The 24,407-nt window shown below is 41.3% G+C and overlaps 4 protein-coding genes across 4 annotated transcripts; 3 read left to right on the top strand and 1 right to left on the bottom strand.

Annotated features, from left to right (window-relative positions):
- The first annotated feature begins 955 nt into the window (after window positions 1–955).
- Window positions 956–4,787, top strand: LOC122760435 (von Willebrand factor A domain-containing protein 5B1-like). Its single transcript, XM_044015540.1, has 8 exons — window positions 956–1,180; window positions 1,277–1,609; window positions 1,680–1,817; window positions 2,145–2,273; window positions 2,351–2,401; window positions 2,787–2,898; window positions 3,317–3,440; window positions 3,581–4,787. Exons 1-8 carry the CDS (start codon window positions 1,012–1,014, stop codon window positions 4,340–4,342), a joined length of 1,818 nt encoding a protein of 605 aa, XP_043871475.1. The 5' UTR covers window positions 956–1,011; the 3' UTR covers window positions 4,343–4,787.
- Window positions 4,788–4,845: 58 nt separating this feature from the next.
- On the bottom strand, window positions 4,846–9,962 carry LOC122760436 (dol-P-Man:Man(5)GlcNAc(2)-PP-Dol alpha-1,3-mannosyltransferase-like). Its single transcript, XM_044015541.1, has 9 exons — window positions 9,744–9,962; window positions 8,458–8,557; window positions 7,861–8,008; window positions 7,548–7,708; window positions 7,207–7,327; window positions 6,920–7,125; window positions 6,169–6,245; window positions 5,882–6,026; window positions 4,846–5,792 (listed from the first exon to the last, which is right to left on the bottom strand). The coding sequence occupies exons 1-9, from the start codon at window positions 9,922–9,924 to the stop codon at window positions 5,615–5,617; spliced, it is 1,317 nt and encodes a 438-aa protein (XP_043871476.1). The 5' UTR covers window positions 9,925–9,962; the 3' UTR covers window positions 4,846–5,614.
- A 43-nt stretch (window positions 9,963–10,005) lies between these two features.
- Window positions 10,006–15,618, top strand: LOC122760434 (mitochondrial ubiquitin ligase activator of nfkb 1-A-like; the record flags this gene model as incomplete). Its single annotated transcript, XM_044015538.1, has 6 exons — window positions 10,006–10,088; window positions 11,664–11,832; window positions 12,747–12,834; window positions 12,937–13,057; window positions 14,124–14,355; window positions 14,457–15,618. Coding segments are annotated over 6 exons (1,194 nt in total), but the record flags the coding sequence as incomplete, so codon positions are not given.
- A 4,966-nt stretch (window positions 15,619–20,584) lies between these two features.
- Window positions 20,585–22,261, top strand: LOC122760433 (calcium/calmodulin-dependent protein kinase II inhibitor 2-like). Its single transcript, XM_044015537.1, has 2 exons — window positions 20,585–21,084; window positions 21,984–22,261. The coding sequence occupies exons 1-2, from the start codon at window positions 20,916–20,918 to the stop codon at window positions 22,052–22,054; spliced, it is 240 nt and encodes a 79-aa protein (XP_043871472.1). The 5' UTR covers window positions 20,585–20,915; the 3' UTR covers window positions 22,055–22,261.
- The last annotated feature ends 2,146 nt before the right edge of the window (window positions 22,262–24,407 follow it).

Raw genomic sequence — 24,407 nt, 5'->3', positions numbered from 1 at the left:
TGTGTGTCAGTATGAGAAACTATATTTCTGAACAGGATCATATTTTACAGACTCCTGGTCAAGGCTATAAAGGTGTTTATCGTGGCTCCACTGGGTCTGTTTTTGGACAATCGAACGATGAGCTTTCACCTCCTACCTCCGAATTAATGCCTGTGGTGACGTGTGCAGATGGCACTGACTTAGAGGAGGCACTGAGGGAAATTTCAAGAGAGATATCCTCTGAATTCTCTTGTGCCAAAGACACAGACCCTGGAATCAGCCCAGGTCAGTCACTCATTAGCGGAGCTTCCATTTGCAGACTGGTCACTTCCTGGCATTGTAAATAACAAAGTGGTATTCGCCCACTTTAGGTGTAGACCTGGACTGGTCCAGTGATGTGAGGAGGAGGATCCAGGAGAGCTCTTACATCCAGGAGCAGTATGTCCTCACTCGCTGCTCCCTCAGTAGTGAGCGGAGTCTACACACACAGTCCCACTCACTCATACCCGCCTCGTCAAACACTGACTCAGCAGCAGGCGGTGACCCTCGGTCCTCTGGTTCAGTGCTGGATACAGGGTCTCTACCCCAAGGCCTTGAGGAGATGCCCACTCCAGAACAGAGGTCATCCTTGTCTTGCTGGGCAGACTCAGCATGGCAGCAAAACCTCTCAGTTTTTCCTGATAATGGAGCAAAAAAGGTGACATTTACAGTAAAAATGCTTCTTTGGAGTTGTGTAACGTAATGTTATGAAAAGGTACATGACCAAAGACCTATACTTGAAAATGCTACCTACATAACACCAACAATGTTGCAGATGAAAATTCATGATTTTGTAAAATTGTACAACTCTACCTGCTGTGGTATTTGACTCAGGTGGAGACACAGAACTGTAGGAAACCCCAAAATTAAATCCACAAACTGGGTTTTTGAAGAGTCTGACATGCTCGATGTTCTCTTCTCTGAAAACAGAGTGTGCGCCTGGATGGTGGTGACGAGTGTCGAAAGAGACAAAAAGCTCTGGCCCGTTCAACCATGGCCGCACGGAGTTTCTCCTCCCCACAGGGTGAGTTGGAGATGCATCGCCTACGGCGAGCTCTGGAGAGGGTCTCCTTTGATCAAACGCTGGGAGGCCGACTGGAAGAAAGTGATGGGGAGACAAAGCCCCCATCAACGATGTCCCGCAGAAGCCTCACTGACTCTAGTAAGATGCTACCAAGAAAACCAGGATTACTGTCTGCATACTATTCTCCCTGCAACAGGTTTCTGTCCCTCACGTCTTCACTCTCACCCTCAGATGGTCTCCTGTTCCCCGCCTCTCCTTTGGACTGGGACAGCTTCACAGATCCAGAGTATCTCTTCACTGCTGCTCACTCAGAGGATCCCCCTCCAGGTCAGTGCCGCTCACTCATTCACGGCATGCTCGGTGGCAGGCCTGTATCATGGGAGGTGACTGTTGACCTGGGTCACCTCTGGACTTCTGAGGACCAGGAGACACCAGAGGTTGAGGGAGGCAGAGGTGGAGGAGGAAGACGAGAGGAGCCATGGGAAGAGATAATTCACCAACTGACTGCTCGTTCAGTGATAAGAGACTTTGAGAAAATGGCAGAGAAGGAGAGTGACAGTGGACATGGTGAGGTTTTACTGACGATTTCTTTCACTGACTGGTGTATCTGTACTTAACTTCTCTTTTTTGTTTTAAGGGTCAGCTAAGCGATATCGTATGAAAGCTATCCAGACCAGCAAGCACTGCAACATCATCTGCATGTACACGGCCTTCACTACTACTGACAGCAACCTCAACAAGGGCCTGCCAGACAGCATGGATGTCAAAAACACAGGTGTGTTGCCAGCACATTTTTCAAGGAAATTCAACCAGTTCTTCAAGAGGTTAAAGTTGGCTTCTTTTGAAGGGTGTTTTCTGATTAAATGGCCATAATGAGGTCATCAGTTCAGATTTGGCTTGAAGCTGCTGGGTGAGAGTGTCTATTGTGAGTCCACCAACTATAACTGCAATGCTAGTTCATGCAGCGTGCCTGTAAAAGAAGAACATTCCTACTATACTATACATGACCACACTTAAACTATTTAAGCTAATACAAATACAAAGCCTGCTCTTACCCTCTATGACTGCAAGTTTACCATTTGAATCTGTTTGTATACTGTAGGGATGCATTTGGGGAACAGGTGGAGTTCCCAGTCAAGCAGTCGCAGGCAGCGAGCTTATTCTGCAGGTTTGGGCAGAAGGCGTTCCAGCAGAGACAGTGAAGAGATGGAGGACACGTGGAACTCCACAGGTAAACAGACTGAATTATACTACCACCCATATTTGCTGTTAACACTTTAGGTCATCGACAATCTTTGTATCTCTCAGACAGAGATGACACTCCTGCCTCTCCCTGTAGCCTTACATCCTGGGACGCTAGTAAGTATTGCTGTCGACTTAGTCAGAGAAAACACTCCAGTGCAGCATTAGTCCCATAGTTAGAGGCATCTAAAGAAAGAAAGCTGGGTCTGTGTGGAAGAAAAACACATCAGTATCCCCTGAGGTAGTTCTTTGACGTAGTTCTAAAACAACCTCTTTAAATGTGCAGATTGCTGTGGTTTATATACCAAGGTTTGGAGGTGTGAGACCCAAAGACTGCAACAGAGGTGCACTGAGATGGGGGAATTAAATTTGTAGTCTTCGACAATAAGATCTATGACAATTCCTTTTGTAATTTGGGTGAATCCAGTCAGGAAACATCACTTTATAACTGCTGCTAATGAAACAATGCTGTTAAACGTTGTATTCCATGTCGTTGTCTCAGATACAGGGGGTAATGTCCACTCTGCTACAGCCCCAGCAATAGCGGGTGCCTCATACACTCGCTCACAGCGATCAATAGAGAGCAAGTCAATGGAGAGCTTCTTTGGCACCAGGTAAAGACGACTTTCACATTCAATTACAATGATAATAAAAAATGTGGCTTGTAAATGTAGAACCCGACGAGTCGCCTTCACCGAGGAGGTTGTTTTTGCCGGTGTTTATTTATGTGTTTGCAAGCAGCGTAACTCAAAAACTTAAAAATTCATTTAGATTATTTTTTATCGGGATGTAGATTATGGTCTTTGAATGAAAACTACAGAGAGAGCGCTTTCTCTAGTTTTTACACGTACAAGGATTTATTATCGTTCTTTCAATGATAAGCCTGCAATTTTGGTGCAAGTATTAAAGTAGTCTCTTTGAACATCCAGTGCCACGTAGATTTTTCAGCAGCGATTGATCTCAAAAACGATGTGTTTATTTTGTGTCTGTGTATCCAAATGCAAAAACACATTTCCATTCAACATATTCCAGGTTCCCACTTGGCAGACTCAGGTCTTCTATTTCATCAGGAAAGCAGATTCCTCTCAAGTCCCACTGTCTGTCTGCAGAGACAGAGAAACAACCTGAAACAGAAGCCCCAGACTACCTGCCTCTGGTGAGCAACACAGGCATAGTTACTTCATTATTTTTATAAAACAATAAGAAAATCTGTGCAGCATTACTGATCTATAGAGAGCAAACATGGATACTATACTGCCACTGTAATACTGTAATGTCTGTATGGTGTGTCATCAGGTGCGCCTGCAGCTGGCATCAGGAGCCTTTCTGCTGACGGAGATCTACTCAGAATGTGTCCAGATACCACTGGACCGCCTAAAAAGGGCTTCACCCTACAGCCTCCACCGCCGCAGCCTCAGCCCACCTTTCCGGTCTACATCTCCCAGTGCTCCATCTTTATCCACCTCCTCAAAGCCCTTTGTTACTCCCTCTAGTCACCATGTTACCTATTCTCCTTCCTCCTCCTTTCTCGCCAAGTCACCTGCACCTTCTTTCCACCACACTCCAGACAGCACTCCCCTGATGCTGGAGCCAAGGCTTCGCCGAAGACACCTGTCTGACCGAGAGCCCGTCACGTCACATCCGGACCTCCCCAGCTTGGAGGAGGGCTCTCTGGAGGAATCTACTGGCCTCTACCAGAGCCAGAGGTACGGCCAAGCAGACAGTGGTCGTGGATCGGAGACAGATGTGTGTGAATGCTCTTCAATAGAGCCTGCTGACCTTCAGGTGAGCTGCCAGTTGGCTCAAGACGACATAGAGGGCTCGAGCTGGGCCACAGCCGTGGCTCTAGCGTGGCTCGAGCACCGCTGTGCTGGCTTCTTCATGGAGTGGGAACTGGTTGCAGCAAAAGCAGACTTCTGGCTGCGCTGTCAGGAGCTGCCCGAAGGAGTGGACCTGGCGGGTCTGAAAGGAGCTGCCAGACAGCTGTTCCTGTTGCTACGCCACTGGGATGAGAACATCAAACTCAACATGCTGTGTTATAATCCCAATAACATGTGAGACAACCATGTGAAAACTCGAGACAGATCAGATTTACATATACTCATTTGTTACTTATGATGGCGACTCCAAAGTAATGCTGCCTTTACAGTGGAAATGGAAATCTTGTCTTTTACCTGCAGGGTCCACTAACCCCATAACCTTTTAATATTGTGTTGCACATGAAAAATGTTACTGATGTAGGATTTTTATCAATATGACAAAACAATCCCTGACATCAACCAAGAGGCCTTTTGTTATACTCATGATTTATGCAATCACAAGAATGCCTTGATCACCTGAAGGAGCATTTGTAGTCTCAGTTTTAGCTTTCAGTCTAATCACATTCATGGAGTCGGATGGAAACAATTCTCATTATCAGTGATAATTTGATAAACTATTGAAAGACTACTTAAATGAACCGATTGTTGGGAAAATAATAATTAAAAAACATGCTGGAATTTAACTTGTCGTGACGCGTAACAAACCCATGTGTTAAAAAGAAGCAGCGAATAGCAAGTAGGTGAAGTGATATCTCTGTTTATTATAAAATATTATACTTCTGTTTCAGTCAACTGCTACTTTTTCACATTACATGCACTTATGTGCTGATGAGTGTAGGGGGCACTCAGAACACAGGACGACTGTTATGTAACAAATCAGAATAGACAAAAAGCAGCTTTGTTTACAGCTTTGTTTTCCACATTTGTGTAAAAAGATAAAACTAGTGGAAAACCTTTTTGGCCTTGTACTGAAGAAGAGTGAAATAACTGATAAATGGAAATGCCACTAGCTAATGTTTGATGGACTACAATAAGTATGGGATATGTATTACATTCTTCAACAAACACTGCTTTTTAATATTACGTAAAACAATAATAATCGCCCATATCCACAGAAGGAAGAAAAAAAAAAAGACCAGACCAGTTCAGATATGGTCAAACTGTAATATTAACCCCCTAAGCTGAAATATATTCCAAGTAATAATTTTTTTGCCACAAATAGTAATTCCTTCTCCACTCCCATCAACTGGAAAATGAAACCTGAGAATCCATATGTTCTTTTTCTTTTTACCTCTTGTGCAAGATACAGCTACATCCCATTTTCATTTGTCTGCAGACGAAAATCCACATTTACTTTTAGCAGTGAGCTGAGCTGAGAAGCAACAAATGGCTCCTGTTATTCTCTACCTCTGTGACCTCCATCTGAGGGTCAGAGAGAAGGGAAGCGGGTGTGACGGCTCTCAGCAGCTGATTTGACCATTCATGACGTCCAGTCCGATCAGGCCGACCCTCACTTGCGTTTGTCTTTGACGGGCACGTGTTGTTTTTCTGCCGGAGCTGAACACAGGGGCGGAGCCAGCCACAGACAGAGGAGAATGATGAGGTGGCAGACGTGGAGAGCAGCTGAGCTGCCATTGGTGGAGGGATATGTGTTCCATGAAAGCTCAATCAAACCCAGGATCAGCACCCTGAACACAAGGATGAAAAAAATATAGATAGGGTTACATAAGTCTAACTGTTTCAATATGGTGGTAATGTGTGACAGTGTTCCTGTTACCTGAGCAGATGGGCCAGCTTCTTGACTCCTCCACTCCAGAGCAGGTATGGTAGCGTGTGGAAGTACCAGACATAGAACTGATAGTGCAGCGAACGACTGAAGCACATGCCAACGAAGTTAGAAGTGAACAGAATCAGCACTATCTGTGCTCAACTGTTAAGGTCCCACACAGACCCATTGAATGGCAGGGGTATCATTCATTCATTAATTAGCTGGCCAATATCATATAGACATGTTAGGTAATAACAATAATCTTCAGAATATATTCAAATGGAACAGAAGGATATGATCCACTGTGCTCTGCTGAGGTGGGTTTTTCCTCTTGCTTGGGTCCTTGAAAAGCTCAAAGATGCTTTCTCCTGGCCTGATAAGACAGACAGAACATTTACCTGGCATCAATATTCATGATTTAACTCTTAACTGCTAATCTGGCTGCATTGTGTAACTTAATTTTGTTGTATTGTTGTATTTCAGCATTGAGTAAATTCATTTAACAATGGTTTAAGTCTAAGGGACACTGGTTCACGGTTCAGGACCTACTTGGAGAAGCCAAGATATTTTGTGACCATGGGAAGTTAGAGATCTGATCGAATGGCTAGGACATGTCCCTCAGGGGTTGACTCTTGGACCCCTTCTATTTAGCTTATATATGCTAGAGGATAAAGTGGTACATAGTGAATGGATGGATGGATGCTGCCTTTGGGTAAAATTCTGCAGAAATCTAACATTGATTGTCCATGAGTGAGGTCAGAAAACGTCAGAATAGAGCGATGCTCAAAGTGCCACATTTAACATTTTTGGTGGCGTTTCATAGACAAAAGCAGTGCCGAAATGTGTTATTTAAACTCAACAGTAGTTTGTCACATTGTCTGTAGGCATGCTGTCAGTAGAGTGACAGAAGTACAAAAAAAAGTAACACACAACAGAAGAGCAGCACTCGAACACAACTTCAGGGTCGATGTCATCAAATGTGTTCCATAGTAAAACAAAGTTTAACTCCTGATGTGTGAACCTGAACATGTGAAAAATCCATCTCACCTCTTCCACCGGCGGAAAGCAAAGAGCAGAAGAGTCAGCAGGTGGGCAGCCAGCAGGAATAAGTGAAAGTAGCGATTCAAGAAGAGCCATTCTGGCAGGAAGCGCCAGTTCACAGTCCACTTAAAAATGAACTGACGGCCAAGATCAAAAGCCCGGCTTACATAACCAACTGGATTATCCAAGAGGAAAGGCAGGCCCAGCAAAACCTGAAATATCAAGAAAGAAAAGTCCATTTAGATTTGTAAATAAAAAAGACTTTTAATGTTTGTATTAAATGGGACACTTACTTGTATTGCTGCACACAGAGAAAGTTTTGGTATTGTCCTGATAAGACCAAACTCAGATAGGAGGAGGAAAAGTAGCCCAGGGGCAAAAAGAAGCACGTTCATTTTTACAGACACTGCTAAACTGTCAGAAAGAGAAGAAGACTGGAGTTGTAATTTCATGATGTAATGCATGGCAAAGATCTCAATTCATTTTCAATTCAATTTTATTTGTATAGCGCCAAATCATAACATACATTATCTCATAATTAAGATTTGTAAAGGAATACATGACTTCTGTGAACACATTACACTTGATTAACAGGGGGAGACATAAGAAGCCGTATTACAGAGACCACACTTGCCTGTAGAGGCCACAGCCCAGGGTCCAGTATCCATCCATGAAGAGGTTGACGGCTGCAAACAGCAGCATCATTGCCACTGGGTCATTAAAGAGACGCAGCACAAAGATGGAGTGGATCCTATAGGAGGCACAACACACAAAGAAGAACACGTAGGGAGGAACCTGTAGTGGAAAAGGAACAAAAATCATACAAAGATAAAGAGCGCAGTCTCATGAAAAGCCACTGGCTACATGAGCTTCAATAACACAATACTTCAACTTTGTGGGATATAGGGATATATACACTTTGCAGAATAGTGTCACCACAGACTGACCTTCTTAGTGCGGTAGTATATTCTGAAGACGAACAGCAGCGTGATGACGTAGAATGCAGCAAAAATGTACTGAGCCAGACGAATGTTTGTGCCGTGGCTGGTGATGTAATAAAGAGCTGTAAAGATGTAGACAAAGCCAGCCGGGTACCTGCAACGACAAGGAGCTAATTTATCCCAGACTCCACCGCCAATGTTTACATCCAACTACATGATGGATCATCTATCGTTTTCTTCATGAGCATAGTGCTGGTGCCTGTTCAGCTCCTTTTAAGAAAGTAATCAAACATTATCCATAGGATTTGCTAACTAATCTCTTGTTAACTTTTCAATGCTTTAACTTAGCAACGTTTCTGACTTACAGACTCGGCCACAAGTGGCTAATATTTTATTTCAGTTTTTTGTAAATCCCTCAACAGGTGGAAAGTTTAGTTAAAATTTATTTGTGTTTGGCTTGTTACCAAACTCAAAAGCCTTGGTGTTATTTGTAAAAACGGCTTCGCTGCATCATAGTTTCGATGCTTTTATAGGTCTTTTTTCTTCAGTTCACATTATGGAAAGAACACAATTATGAATAGGAGAAGAACCATAGAAACTTACACCAAGGGACCTGTGTCTCCTTTGAGCTGAGTGTAGTCGTAGGTGCCATTGATGACGCCTTCTACTTCATCCATGTAGGCTTTCCAATCTATTTCAGTGTCTGTAAGAATATGAACCAGTCACCATGAATGATGAGGAAGGTTACCTAATAATTAAACAATCATTACTAATACTACTAGTTACTTTTATTACATTTGTTTATAAAATATTGTAAAAAAATGACAAAATCCATGGACACCAATAACCCAGCACTTCTGATGTCAGACAGTTGCACTCTCTGAATGCTTCCGCAAGGTTTAAATTTGACAATTACATGTAACTGAATATTCCATTCATTGAATTCCCATTTACATGAGCACTGTCCAATTTTAGCCTATAGCAACACAACATTACATTATGGCTTGATTAATTGATTACAAAATTAATCGTCAACAATTTTGATACTTGAAAAATCGGTTTGGGAATTTTTTTAAAGAATTGAAACAAGTTTCTCTTGATTTTCCAGCTTCTTACATGTGATTTTTTTTTCTGGTTGCTTTGCTCCATATGACAAAAATCATTAAAACAGAATTATTTTGGTTTGGGGACAAAACATGTAATTGAGAACGTCATCAGAAACCAAAGGATGACTTGATTAATCGAGAAAAGAATTGGCAGATTCATCGATTAAAGTCAATATTGATTATTCGTTGCCCAAATGTTCAAAATTTGATACGACATTTAAGAAACCAAACATGCGGAGTTAACTATGCCTATAGGGAGTAAGCACTGGAGTCTGTTAATATGCAAATAAAAAGTCAAATGTTCACTTGCTTCCATTCTATTAATATTTTGTTTTATATAGCTGTTACTTAAATAGTTTTCTTAGAAGAGACAGCAGAAGAAAATGCAATGTAAAAACAACCACAAACTAAAATAGAAACAACAATAAAGAATGAACTGTGTAAGAATGAATGTTATTGAACGTTTTGGCTGCAGTCCTGAAGTGTAGATTTGTCGAATAAATAATGTCATTAAAGGCATTCGAATGCTTATTAATAAACTGTAATAACGTAGCGGTGTTAAAAAATAGCTTTACTTGCAAACAATTTGAAAACTAGCGAGGAACGCTACTTAATGCCAGTACGGGGCAGACAACTGTATGTGCTTGTGCAAAGACAGTAAATTTACTATGACAGGTGGCATCGTAAGTTACAGGGTTGGCTAGTGCTAGCTACTTAGCGGGGGGGCTCGTTCAGAAAGGCGAAAAACAGCCTAGCATGCTAACTAGCCGCGCATGTACTTACATGCTACTTTTTGTATGACCCACACATTGATCGCGATTTCCAGGAACCATAGAACTGAGACGACCAGAAACGTGTATTCCGTTTTGAAGAGGACCAAATGTTTGTCCTGCCACAGAGAGTGAAGCTTCCCCCACAGTTGGGAAGGGGAGCCGGGGGACTTTCTCCGGACACCTCCTGCCATCTCGGCGGCAGATAGACGAACGCGGAGAGAAGCCACAACGAGCATGCGCTGACATCGTCACGTGACGCTACGTTTGCGACACTTTCGTTTTACGTGACAGGAGCAACAACTATATACTATTCGAGTCGAACATGTCAAGCTGAGTCGTCTTCACTATTTATCAGGTAAAAACAGACTCATTTATCGCACTTGCTATTAAGACACATCTGTATCGCTGCTGCTGCTAACATTGTTTAGCTAATAATAGTTTTTAAAGAGGGAGAAAACAAGAGGACAGCCCATGAAGTGACCTCTTGAAGTCATGTTTTTTAAAGGAAGTATTCCCACATCCCACAGACTCAGGGTGACTATTACCCTATAGACAGTCCAGGAGAATGTAAACATTGTAGAACAGCTCCCCCAACAGATTCAACGTTTTGCTCTGATCATAAAATGGGTTTAACAGAAAAAAACAGAAAATCCCAGATATGAAATGTCTTACAACAACTGTTGTCTTTCACTTTCATTCACATAGTCCACCTGGTTGTTTCCCCAACAGCCTTTAAACAGCGCCCCAGTCTCAGTCTGGTCAGGACAACAGTGTTAAAAGCCAGCGAGAAGAGATAGTGATGAATTTTCATTATTTGGATGAAAGTGAATTTTGAGTATTGTCAATATTTCACATGAGCGACTTGCAAATGCTGTCAAGCTCCCAAGCAGTCAGTCCTAGTGATTTATTTTGATGTGACATAATCCTGGCCCTCATGATTTCATGTTTAATAGTAAATAATAACAGTGACAACAACATTTCACAGAATATTTCCATGATAGGTGTAACAAAATGGGAGTTTTCAATAGTAATTGAAGTTAATACCTTTAAAGTACGAGATGGTGCATTCCAGTTGTAGTCAGAAGTCGGAATTTCTGTGTTCACCTGTCAACTTGGATTTTTAGCAGGCAAAGTCACAGATTTGTATCTCTATTGTAGACTGTGTTGATTGGAGTAAGCATCTTTAAAATAAACAACACAAGTTTACTTTAAGTGCTTTGACAGACAAAACACAAACAGGATAAAACCAAGAAGACAGTGTCACACAAGAGCAAGTTCAAGTGAGTAAAGAATATAATTAAATAAAAGCAATAAAAAAACAAAAGAAGGTAGGGTTTACATGTTGATTTTCAGAAGTGAGGAACCAGCAGGTGGCGACATTGTGACTAAATGTATGCCAACTCATGTAAACTGGAAGTGGAATGATTTGGAAGATCAAAGAAAAGATCAAAGTGGAATGTTAAGATGACAATTTTGATGAACAATCTGATTTATTTCGAAATTCCGATTGATAGTCCAAAACATTCAGGCAAGTTACATGATCACTTACACAACTTGACAATGTATGATTTTATTTCTAGCTTAGTTCAAAACATCACTCAAGTAATCTGTGTCAAATCAGAAAGTCTATTTACAACAGAAAGTCTAATTTCAAATATTATATTATATAATGCGTTGCATTTTAAAAGCAATCAAAAAACTGCAATCATGATTAAAATACAGTAGTATAATCCACTTTTAAAACTTTCTTGGGCACTTGTCTTCTCCAGCTATAATCCACATAATCCGCATGAAGTTGTCTGGCTTTATTAGCACTATGTCACCGTTGTACTTCTGCCTTGTCTCCATCACATCATGTTGTGTCATAAAATGACAGGAATGTCACCGGGCGACACGACTCAACTCATCTACCAATTTTCTTACATTGCAGATGTTTGTGCAGGTGCATTGCTCCTACAGCAGTGACAGGAGAACCAGAGGAAATGAACAGTTTACCTGTTGGGATTGCAGACATTGTGAATCTTGGGGCCAGCTTTGCAATCACAGGCGCCATCTACTATGTGTACAGGAGGAACCAGTCTGTAGTTGAAAAACTTGATGTAAGTAGTATAGCATTTACTATATTTTTTTTCTTCTTGTTTTGGCCTCTCCCTTTAGGGGTCACCATGGCCGATCATCTGCCTCCATCTTTCCCTACCCCTTGAGTCCTCTTGCTTACTATTTTACAAATGAATACATTTCTTTTTGTCATGCTGTTTAAACCATAGGTAGGACTGAGATTAGTTGTGATACCATAGAAACAAACTTCAAGTTTTTACGTAATGCTTTAAACCCTCTTTATCTGGATCAGCATTCTACTGTCTCTGAAACGTTCTCAATAATAAGGCTTGTGGCTAAAACAGTGTCTCTTTTTTGCAATGTCAGACATTAGAAAAAATTGCATAAGAGCATTTGTAGGGCACGGCCACTGAGTGACGCAAAGGCCCCGTTGTTTTTGCTCAGATCATTATTCATTACATATTTGGTGCCTTGAACATGCACAAAAACTCTTTAAAACTTCAGAAACGTTTCATTCATTGCACAGAACTTTTTTTTTTCTATTTACAATTTTTAAATAATTTACTTTTCTGACATTTTACCCATCAAAATGAACAGAGATGGTTTTAATTTGTATTTGGGCACTTGTAGTAGGCAGCTCACACACTGATCAAATGAAACAATGCTTAAGTCATCATTTTCAGTTAAACTCTCCCTGTTTTTTATTCTAATCATCATTATTAAATCATTATGCACCATTGTGTTGTCTCTATTTCCTACATTTTCCATCTAGTTCAGCAATAACATGATATTTTTAGGTTGTGACTGATACCTGATATTCTCAAAGAGAAAGTATGATTGGTGACCTTTCTCTAGCCCCACCCTGTGGGCAAAGGAGGCAACAGCAGCTCCCGTGGTGCACCATCAACAATTCCACATCCTGCATTAACAAATCGACTGTGTATTGTGTTCACAGGATGCTCCACATCTCACCATCGATGGGAGACTCAAAGACATTTTGCAAATAACTCCAGGAGCACGTCTGCAGTATGTTGTCCTCGAAGGTAATTGTTAGGGTCTCACCATTTCTGACACAGACGAGACTTGATCCATGTTGAGTCATTAAAAGAGCCATATACTGTCTGTGCGAATGCTTGTGCATGTAGGTGCTGTGCAACCAGTAGTCAAGTCTCTGAAGAGTAAGTTTCAAAAAGAAGCTGTCGGCGTTTTGCAGAAGTACATGGTGAAACAACAGAGGTTGCTGTGGAATGGCTTCACAAGGAGTTGGTGAGTGGAATATCAGTGCAGAATTATGATTAAGATATGATCGTTTTTTTTATAAATGTCTAGGTTTTTACCATAATATTACAACATGCAGACAAATGTAAATGCTCACAGATTTCAGATCTATTCTGAAACCATGTCATAAACTGTGATAACTTTCACGATCCCCTATCACAATATAGAACAATGGCACCTCCATGGTGCCGCCTGTCTTTACATTAACATTATAATCAATATTATTCTATTTTATATATTTTGTAAATATTCATGTTCAGCTGCACGCATTCAATCCTAATTTTAAAAAAATAATACTACCTGGAGTAAAAGGTAGGGTAGTTTCATCATCTTACGATGGATGAAAAACTGAGGCGTGAAATCAATCATTCATTTAGTGTTTCAGTGTTGGATGATGTAATATATTCAGCATGAATGTCAGTGTCTCTTCACCTCAGACGCTACATCAATATCACCTGAAACAAGGTGTTCAGTGTCAACATTGTTAATTAAATAGCATACAGGACATTTTATTTTTCTTTATCTGAGAGTCTACAGTAGATCTCTCACAGAGAATATCGTCTAGAAGAGCAACAGTGAAATGACAGCACTGTTTTAGGGCATTTTAATCCCAAAGTCTGAACATAACCTGGCCAGGACAAGTTCATGTTCAGAGTTTAAGTTACCATGGTAACGTTGCTTAAAAGTGAGCTCAATTTAACTCACAAACCTGACTTTGGAGTACAGTCCTCTGACAGACCTTTTTGAACATTTGGTTGAGTTTAGGCAAAAATAACTACTTTGTTAGATGTGAGAAAATATCACTGACATAATTTCACACGGACGCAAATGGCGGCCACGCAGTCACACATTCTTCCTCTATCCATGTGATCACAAGTGCCACATATCTGCAGCGGCACAAACCAAGCACAGGTGTTTCACTACATTTTCTACCAATTCAGCTCGACTGGCAGATTTTGATGTGACAGGTTATCCCACTGAGCCACGGGGTCTCAGTTTGTCGTGTCACATGTTACAAAAGACTCAACTGCCTCTCTCGCTCTACCTGTTGCAGGTCAGACAATGAACAAATCTTACTCCAGAATCTGAATGCAGTGCCCTTCACATTAGTGGGACCAGATGAGACAGCAGTCAATGTCCTGAGTCCTCAGCAGTCCTCTGGAGACCTTATGGAGATTATCTACGAGAAGTTTCACCAGGCCAATCTCAGCTTGAGTGACATCGTAGGACAATACCTCAGCGGGGAGAAAATTAAAGGGCAACTGGAGACTGAGGAGATGCTCAAAGTAAGTGTTTAGATTAGAAACGTAATGCAGCAATGAATTCATATACATTTGAGAAAGGATTTTGTTTTCCTCCACGCTACATCATTCTACCTTTTTCTCAGGTTGGTACAATCCTAACAGGCGTAGGTGAACTGATATTGGAGAAGGATGGAACCCTGAATCTTCGACCGCCCACCAACAGTGCACCATACTTCTTGAGTATCAAGGACTTCAATACCCTGCGACAAAACCGAGAGAATGTGGCTTTTTGGTGGAAGGCGCTGGCCATTGCCTCTGCTTTGGCCACGACCTTTGCCCTCTTCTGGGTCGGTCGAAGCTACTACAACAGCATGAAAGTGCGGTGGCAGCGGGACCAGGCGAGAAGGGAATTTGAGCGGCGGCTGTCTGAAGCCCCCAGAGTGACTGCGCCTGCAGCAGCTACTGAGGCCAACAATGAATTGGAGACTGTCTGCGTGATTTGCCTCTCTCAGCCACGGAACTGCATTCTGCTGGACTGTGGACACGTCTGCTGCTGCTTCACTTGCTACCAGGCTCTGCCACGACAGAATTGCCCTATATGTAGACAGCGTATCAGAAGAGTGGTGCCACTGTATCTTGTCTGAGGCGCCTGTGGGACCTCAGTGGAACTTAACCACGATACAAATAATGCCAGCTTTAACCTCAACGGTATTAACGGTTGCACTTGCAGTTACTAAAGTTACAGCTTTTTGGCGGTTGAAGAGGACAGACAGGATATGAAGCAGGACCTATTAGTGAATGAATGTACTGTTTACATCTGAATAATTTAAAGCTACGAGTTAAATGTGATATATGTACTATGTATGTATATGTGCATCCAAAACGGTTACTGCAATCTCATTTTCAGATTCTCCGAAACACATAAATAGAGAGATGCACTGATGTATACGTGGTGTTACAGTGTGTTCATGCACACACACACACAACTGTCCCACACACAACGCATGAATTTTTACTTTTATAAACACTGAACCTACTTGGTTAATGTTTGTGTGTCAGCAACAGGTGGGGAATGAAAGTGAAAGTATGTTTACAGCAGTGGAGATTTAGAGGAGACGATGCACAATAACATACTGCAAAAACATGTATGTACTTAAAATGTCCACCAACGATGTGTGATAAGAAAACAAGCAAACACATTAGACCCAATATATGTATTGACTTGTTAACATTTGGTAGTGAGTGTTTCAAACCTTTACGAGACCTTATACATCTTCTTGTATTAAAATGAATGGCTACAAGGGATCTTTCATGTTAGGAGAGTGTTTCATTGGATGAGATGATATTGATTTGTGGTGTTTTTCCATAGGCACACGGCGCTCGCTGATAGCACCTGGTGTCTGAAAAGACTTGTGGGGGTTGGTGCGTCATCAAGCGTGCTATTTCTGTCATCTCTAACAAGCAGCGAGAAGATGTGGAGAACAGCAGATAGATGGAAAGCAAAGGGGAGGTAAAAACTTAACAGGCACCAGTCTGTTTGTGGGTTTGTGGAGGGAGAGAAGGTGACGAGTGGGGCATTGGGTCTGAGTGGGGGTGAAAGAAGGAGCAGGTGCTGGACACAGGAACTCATAAATCTTCCTCAGCGGTCATAAAGGTTCACATAGACAAATTCTTTATGAGCCCTCTCAGCAGAACAGCAGCTGTGACTCTCGGGGAACAAACTATTCCTGTAGCACTCGCAGGCGGCTGAGGGCACACAAGAAAAAAACAATGCCATTTTATTTGTTCTCAGTTAAATTCAGTAAATGAACTGGATAAAGTAAGGAAGTGATATGATCAGAGGGGCCTCTGGAAAGTGAATGAAATATTAGACTAATCAGACCAAGAATGATGCTGTAAGATGTCCTTATTTGGATAAGTCGATCGGATCATAACTAAAACACAATTGAGACTCATTTCTGTAAAAGTATAGTAAGAAACTTCTACCACATGGTGTCCACCTTAGGTCACTCCCACAGCTATACTGGAGAACAAGAACTGACAGAGGACAGTTACAGGGTGAATGTACTCTGTAACAGACCGAGATCATTCACAGACTGTTGTGTTTAGGTACAGCTAAAGGTCAGTAAGGTCAAATAAAACGGGAATTCCTATGTTTGATCTCAGGCCTTAGTAATCCAAGTCTTTCTATCCCATGTAGACTTAACTTGAGTTTCCTTAAACACATTTCACATTCCTTTCAAGAGGCCTCTTCAGCTCGACTGTGTAAAGGGGTTAGGTGGTTACCACGGGGGCTTCACAGCACAAAGGTCAACTGTGCAAATCCCAGTTTCAGCAGCAGGGCCTGGAGTTTGCATGCTCTCCATGTGTCTGTGCGTGTTTCTTAGAATATTCCTCCCACTGTCAAGATATGCAGATCGGATTTGAGGTTAATTAAAGTCCATAAATTAAGTGAGTGTGATAATGAATGGATTGTTCTTTGCTGCAGCCCTTGGTGGCTTTTTCAGACTTTCAGAAAGTTAAATCTGTCCATTATGACCTTAACAACCAGTAAAACTTAAACATACAGGGTTAAATTACATCTAAATATTCTCCTTACTGCAGTTGTGGATTAATAACTCACTTCGGGATGGACAGACAGCAGGGGGGAAAGGTATAGATGTGGTTTCTCAGGAGAGATAGAACCATCACAGCGTGCAATCAAACCTGATGCCAATTACTGCTGTCACCCATCTGCTTTGGGCATGCAGTGAAACGTGGGACAAGTGACCTACTTTCCGACAACAGTCTGACTGCAGAGCTTCTCCTTCCTTCAACAAACCAAGCGTCCCCTCTCCTTCGGATAGACGTCATCACTGCTTTGGTTCACATAATAAATCACTGCATTTCCTCCAAAAGAGGAATACTTTTCATATACTTTCCATACTTTGCACTCATAAGATATCAACTGGGCATAGATTACCACACTGTAAAGAACCTCCTCTGACATAATATCTGCTCAAATGTCCAAGAGGAATCACTGCCGGAGCTGAAACTTTGCCACAGAGAAAGATGACACAAAAACTGCCTGTTCTGGAGATTATCCAGATTGTGGACCCAAGTTTAATTTTTAAACACACAGTTTCAGAGCCATGTCTCTTGTGTGATACAACCAGTGTTGGGTAAGTTACTCAGGAATTTAAAAAGTACAAATATTACTTTATTTACTGCATGTATCAAAAGTAATAAGTTACTCATAATCCTCTTGTAAATACAATCAAAGTATTGAAGTACAAGTTTCCTTTGGGACTGAATCCACTTGACTTAAACAAAGATTAGAACTACAAACATGGCTGCCTCTCAACTTTTACTGTCCACTGCATATTCCTGGTAGCTTCGGAAGGACAAAAACAAATGGCAATTTTAATTTTGTAACACATCAACTCAGCAAGTAATTGAATATTACTAATATTATTCTTTACTATAATATTAGAGTAAGAAAGAAAGATCACCTAAGGCGATCACACCTCTGGCCTCCGGTGTAAATCAGGCATAGCTTGAACATTGATGCAGCTGTGAGTCTTTCTGTCTCAGCTGTGTGATCTAAACACTGCATCTCTGACACTGTTCGTATAATCTTTTTTGGGAGATGTTTATGCAGGAAAACAAACAGCATTAATCCTTGTGATGAGGTAAACAGGCACACACACACATTGTTTTCTTCCATGACTGCAGATGGTGTGTTTGTGTGTGTGTGTTGCCTCTTTCTGCTTATGCTCACAGTTACATTTTTAGCCTTTTTGTTATACCTGCTCTCTCGCTTACACAAACCCTAAAAGCAGACACGCACGGAATTGATCCCAGCTCTTAGCTCTAGGCTTGTTATCAGTGTTTTTCCACAGCTCGTGTTCCTCAAGGAGGAACATAGTGAGTGTGTGTGTGTGTGTGTGTGTGTAAATTCAGCAAAGCTTGGTCTGCCCAAGGGGAGAACATGGGGAGGGGGGGTGAGTGTGACTCAGCACAGTGAATTATTTGTAATTGGTGGCAGTGCTTCAAGAGCACACACATAGAGAAACACACACACACACACACTCTGTAAGGGTGGGTGCCCTTGTTAGAAATTATGGGACTGATTGACTGACTCAGATCAGTGAAAACTGCTTCCTGCTGATGAGGAATAGATGGGGAACAAAAGAGAGGACAAATCACAGCATGTGGACAGAGAAAGATTAAACTTCAGACTGACCAAGTGAGGAGTCATCGCACTTGTGCGGCGCATTATTAGAGGCTGAGGTAAGACCAGAGAGAAGTGTCCGGTTGGTGTTACACAGCCACGTCTTTTCCCAAAATAGTGATCGTACCATCTCAGGTCAGATCTTCCTCCACGGCCTGTAACTCTGTCGCAGAGCGATGACGTCATGTGAAATCCTTGGCCCTTGCTTGAACCCCAGCTGCATGAATCAACCACTCTTGCGTGTTGACAGCTGGAGGCTGCAGTTCATTGAGCAACAAGAACTTTGTGAGTCATCTTTGTGAGGGGAAAGGCATTCTGACACATTTGTGCCACCCTTATGATTTTTAATGATCCACATTTGAGACAAATCATTATAGTATAATGATTTGAGGTTTGATGGCGTATGTGTATTTAAAAATTGTAAATTTCTCTCTAAAAAGCTGAGCTTTTTTCAGCATATGGAATTTGAGTGTAACCACCTCCAACCATGTTAGCTGCACTTTGTCTTTAAATAAGATAATAACAAATGCTTTTGTGGAGATTCTACGGTCCATGTTTCTGTGGGATGTCCATCAGCTGGCAGGAGCTCACTCAGTGTTGACTCTGCAGCCTATCCCCATCCCAGTCTCTCCAAAACTACCATCTCCAAACTCTCAGCTATTCAACTTCCCTGGTCTGGTGGCAGCAAAAACAAAGGAAGAGTTTTACATGTAGACACGCCAGCTGGCCGGAGTAGGTAAACCAGGCTTGGTTCATTAATAGGCTTTGAGTTTGAGATTATATTAGTTTTTTTTCATGAGACACCATATGCTGTGAGGACAGGATGTTGTAACACAGGTTTTGCAGTAGGAAAGAATGACATCATTTCAGATGCAGCACATTTAGAAATGAGAATGTCTCTGTCCATGGTGCTGAAATGTATTATTTATTTTGCTCTGGCACAAAACAGGGCCGGACATTCAAGTAATTATCCTGTATGGGTGGGATTCTGTTCTGTTTTACATTCTTCTTGTTCTATGCCGTATACAGTACTTTGAGGTTATTCATACATTATGCATCTGTTTTTTTGTTGAAACGCCACAATTATCTTGCAAAATGAAAACACAGCACTCAAAACTACATACATTTCCTCTCAAAACAAATTCCTTCCACCAAAACTACACATACATATGATCATGTCCATCCATCCATCTTCTATCGCTTTATCCTCTACATGAGGGGCACCAACTCCAGCTGACATATTGGACATGTGTCCAATATCCCTAATTCCCAAATCTGCATGTTTTTTTTTCTTGGACTGTGGGAGGAAACTGGAGAACCTGGAGAAAACCCACGGACACAGGGGGAGAACAGTACTCAGACAGTACTACATGTGTATAACATGCAAATGTTGCCATTTTTACATGGTATGTGCGAGAACTTGGCAAATTCGCTACAAAGAAAACCAGCGCAAAGCTACGAGAAAGTAACAAAAGAAGCATTTAATCATCACTGACTTGGTACAACATGACTGAGTGTTGCATTGTGATGGTGGTTGGTCTTTTTAATGATAGGACAGGCTTTATTTATTTAGGATAGTTTTTCTTTGTTGCAAATGCTTAGTTTTAGTTCAGTTTTTTGAAATATGGAGTATTTGCCAGGTGCAAGATTCAAAAAGGTGATGGGTCATAGAAGTACTGTGTCTCAACAATACAACCTTTCCAAATTGCTGGCAGAGAAAAAATAAACACAGTACATATGAACCCAAAAGGATTGTGTATGAAATTAATTTACAAAATGAAAGATAAGCACAATTTTAGTTACTTTTGTAAACACACAATTCAGTGTCAGTTAGTTATATGGGTTTTGTTTTTATTTCAGTTAACGAAAATGTTTAGTTTTCATTATTTCGTTAAACTATAATAACCTCAGTTTGGAGTCATGTTTATGCACCAACTTCCAGAATTGTGTGTCTTAGTTTTTCTCGCCTGTTGGTGTCGCTCTTGCTCCTCTGCCCCCCCCACACACACACACGCACACAAACCCGGATGGATGACTTCACCGTTCAGCCTGGGTTTCCTTTATGATCCCGGGATCTCCCACTTCCCTCAGCAGACATCATCCAGCAGCAGAGGCGAACACATCTCACTCTCACACACACTCATAACTCTCCCTGCAGCTGCAACAACACAACAACACATCTACACAACACAGACACACAGACACAAAGAGAGAGGCGACGACATCGACAAGATCCCAACAGGAGACGCTTTGTTTTTTGAACACCATCTACTACAAACCTGCATCTCTTCCCGGGATTCTAACTGCTGCTACCGAGCGACGGACACTTTTATCCACTTCACTTAAAACAACAAGAAGAAGAACAACAAAAAGCTCCAGTCGTGCCACAATGTCCGAGGTGCTGCCATACAACGAGGGCAAAATGAGCGGCTACGGCGCGGACAGCGAGGTCAGCCAGATGTCCTTTAGCTGTGGACTGCAGGACACGAGCGCCTTCTTCGCTGCGTCGCAGGCGAAAAGACCCCCGAAGCTGGGACAGATCGGCAGAGCTAAGCGAGGTATATACATACGTGTGTGTGTGTGTGTTCATATTTATATAGATAAAAACAACACTGCAGGATTGATAACAGGGCACAACAGATAGATTGTGTGATAATAAATGTGCAAAAACTCTCATTATCGTTACTATTATTATAATAGGCTTATAATTAAAATAAATGATGGATTGTAGACATATATAGATATATACATACATGCACAGAGACACAAGGACACACCCCAGCCTGTTATCGTAACACCAGAGGAACAATAAAAAAAAAAAAAGCCTCTGGCTCGTCGCCATTATCAGGAATGACTTGTTTTCCAACCAAGTGCGCCGTCGACGCTGCAGGGGGATTTTGCAATAGACTATTTATCTACTCTTTTATTTATTAGTTCACATGCAGCCGAGTTGTACGGTCATCGATTTCCTCTCATTTGCTTTGTTGTGTGTCTTTGGTGCGCCATAATCCCCCCAAATTCGATGATTGGGCTGCTCAATTAAGCGCACAATAATCGAAATCGCAATCCAAAATGGCAACAGGACACTTCAGTGATTTGATAAACATGAAATCGTGTGACAGTGTTGCAGTGCTGCAGCAATTCAAAGGCCCCAATCAGTAAATATGTGTTATTTATTGACTGGAAGCAATGCTGTGACTTTGATGGTGAAAATGGAAACGATTTGAAATCATATCGCAATCGCGGTCTTGGTCAAAATGATTATCGTGAGAGTTGACGAGATAATAGAGTCCTTTGAGGTTTATACTGCTACTACTAATAAGGAAAATGCAGCAAAATAATGGTCACATGTTGTGCAGAAGAGCAGTGATCTAGACATTAGATTCAGGTGTTAATAATTATTGTAATAATAATAATAATAATAAATGAATGTCCCCCCCTTTCTTCCCCTCCACAGTGGTCATCGAGGACGACCGAATAGACGAGGTCCTGAAGGGGATGACGGACAAGTCTTCACCTGGCGTTTAAGCGTGAACAATGCCTGCGCTGACTTTTTTAATTTCAATCACCGATTTGAAGCACTTGTCGGCTGTGCATGTTCGAGGAATTTGCAGGAAAAAGACGACGGCACGAAGCGAGGACGGGATGATGAAATGAGAATGGTGTTACAGGACGGGGAAAAAAGGGGAGAGAGATAGAATAAAGAGGGGGAAGATATATATATATATATATATATAGAGAGAGAGAGTGAGAGATAAAGAGAGGGAGGAAGAATGAAGGAAAAAAAGGGAAGATTCTGGAAAAAGACCAAGATTTTTCATGGGATTGCTGGCAATTCTTCAAACGAATCCCGATTTGAACTCCACTGCAGGACGTTGAGATGGCGGACGCTTTGCTCTGTCTCTCAACCCCTGCTGATTTTAATGATGGATGAACTTGTCATTACTTCACGACCATCTCTTCTCTTTTCCTTTCCAAAACTGCGCTGTAAGAAACAAAAATACTGCAACGGAAGGCTGACGCGAAATCCCAGCCCTGTAACAATAACGTGTACAGTATATAGGCTAAAGCTCCTCAGACTCCCTCACCCTTTCCTCTTTAGCCCCGCTCCTCCTCTCCTCCCCACTTTAGTTTAGGCTCGGCTTTGTTGACTCCCAGTTGGCGACAGTGCATTCAAGGGAGCTGTCCTTTCAGCACTGGTCCAATGCATTCCTGTTGCTGCTCACGCTTTTTTGAAAGAAAAAAAAACAAAACACAGACCAACCAAACTCTTTGAGTCTACTAACCAGAGAAGACCCACTGTATGTAAAAACATATATCTGAGGATGGTGCAATGTTAATGTTTTCTGTAGTTGAACCCCACTTGCTTTGGCTCTTGAAGAGAATCAGGCCACAGATGGAAAGTGAACCACTGGCTACATTTTTGCTCTTGCATTCAATGGTTAAATGTGCCGATTGACACTTTCATGTAGCTGATATAAAAACCTGCACATATCGTTCTTTTTTTTCAAATACTCAGATCTACAGAGGCCTGCAGAGATGTGGAGCTTATAGTAAATATTGAACAATTATAGTCATGAAATTCATGGGAAGAAATATGCTTTCTATAATTTGGTTATTATACTTTTTTGTTTGTTTGTTTGTTTTCCGTATTCTATGAAATCTAGAGTTTTCTTTCCTCCATCTACTTTACTGCATGAACGTTCACTCCGGTGCCAACACAGGTGCCACCACTCTTACCCTGGCACGCTTCTTTTTAAAACAAAAGTCATATTTGTATTTTTATATCTAAATATTTGTTATTTAAATGATATGCTAGTCTATCGTCTTACGGTTCATCAACAAAAATGTTTCTATTTCAGAGAGGATATAATTATACGCAATGAGACTGGCCTTCACATAGAGGCGAATCTGACATTTTGATGGACTGGTCTTATTTCGATATCAGAGGTTGGAAGTTTTTTAAAGACTAACTGAATGTGTCTGGGGTTTTGCACACATCAATGTTATTAACTATTATTAAGAAATCGTATACTGTGACTTGAGCTTCGTTGATGAATTTGTTAGAAAATTGCAGTTTTAGATACATATATATATATATATATATTGCACTGTTTACGAGTATCCTCAAATGACACGTCGTTATTTGACCGATTTTGGACATTACAGTTTTTCGTTTTTTTTTTAATTTTGTTTATTTTGTACCATTACTTTAAAAGAACTGGATATGGTTTGTTGTGCATGAAACCTTGAATATTTTCAATAATGAAACATCGTTTTATGAAGCAAAAAACAACAAAATGTCATGACATTCTAAGAATGAGTCATTGTATATTACGATGCCATTTTCACTGTATTTGGTGAATTAATAAATGGTGAAAGAAAATGTTAATGTGATTCTTTGACATGGCTTTCATCCCGAGACGTTTGTTGCCTAGAATATCAATGGAGGACAAAAGGAGTAGCGCGGTGCGCGATGTGGAAAACAAAACATAGCACGTCACCTCAGAAGAATATACTAAACAACTTTAGTGGAAACAAAACACACCCTCCGCTCATTTCTGTGTAGGTTTGGTCATCACTGAAGGGCTCTTGCAGCAGTAATATACCTCAGTGGCAGTAAATACTGATTCTTAATTAAAGAGCAGGGAGGAAACAGTGATCCATGTGTTTAGCTGTTAAACAGCTCTGTGTTGGCCTACACTGGTGAATCCATTAAACCACAAACCCCCGGGGAGCCACAACTGGCCACATGATCATTTATCAGTGTCTGACTGTACAGTAGCTCTCACATAAACACTTTTACCGACAATGGATCATGTTTAATGCTCCACATTATCTACACAGCCCAATCAGAGCACGACTGATACAGTCTTCACAG

The sequence above is a fragment of the Solea senegalensis genome, unplaced genomic scaffold (genome assembly GCF_019176455.1).
Source record: "Solea senegalensis isolate Sse05_10M unplaced genomic scaffold, IFAPA_SoseM_1 scf7180000013606, whole genome shotgun sequence".
Taxonomy (NCBI): Eukaryota; Metazoa; Chordata; class Actinopteri; order Pleuronectiformes; family Soleidae; genus Solea; species Solea senegalensis.
The sequence above is the reverse complement of the archived record's forward strand: the minus strand, read 5'-3'. Positions and strand labels throughout refer to the sequence as shown.

Excerpts from the sequence above, each read along its gene's own strand:
- LOC122760436 (XM_044015541.1), bottom strand. The coding sequence starts at position 9,924 with ATGGCAGGAGGTGTCCGGAGAAAGTCCCCCGGCTCCCCTTCCCAACTG. Across the intron at positions 7,709-7,860 it reads TATACTACCGCACTAAGAAG|GTTCCTCCCTACGTGTTCTT; the intron begins GTCAGTCTGTGG and ends TTTCCACTACAG. Across the intron at positions 5,793-5,881 it reads AAGCTGGCCCATCTGCTCAG|GGTGCTGATCCTGGGTTTGA; the intron begins GTAACAGGAACA and ends CCTTGTGTTCAG.
- LOC122760433 (XM_044015537.1), top strand. The coding sequence starts at position 20,916 with ATGTCCGAGGTGCTGCCATACAACGAGGGCAAAATGAGCGGCTACGGC. Across the intron at positions 21,085-21,983 it reads GATCGGCAGAGCTAAGCGAG|TGGTCATCGAGGACGACCGA; the intron begins GTATATACATAC and ends TCCCCTCCACAG.
- LOC122760435 (XM_044015540.1), top strand. The coding sequence starts at position 1,012 with ATGGCCGCACGGAGTTTCTCCTCCCCACAGGGTGAGTTGGAGATGCAT. Across the intron at positions 1,818-2,144 it reads CATGGATGTCAAAAACACAG|GGATGCATTTGGGGAACAGG; the intron begins GTGTGTTGCCAG and ends TGTATACTGTAG. Across the intron at positions 2,899-3,316 it reads GAGAGCTTCTTTGGCACCAG|GTTCCCACTTGGCAGACTCA; the intron begins GTAAAGACGACT and ends AACATATTCCAG.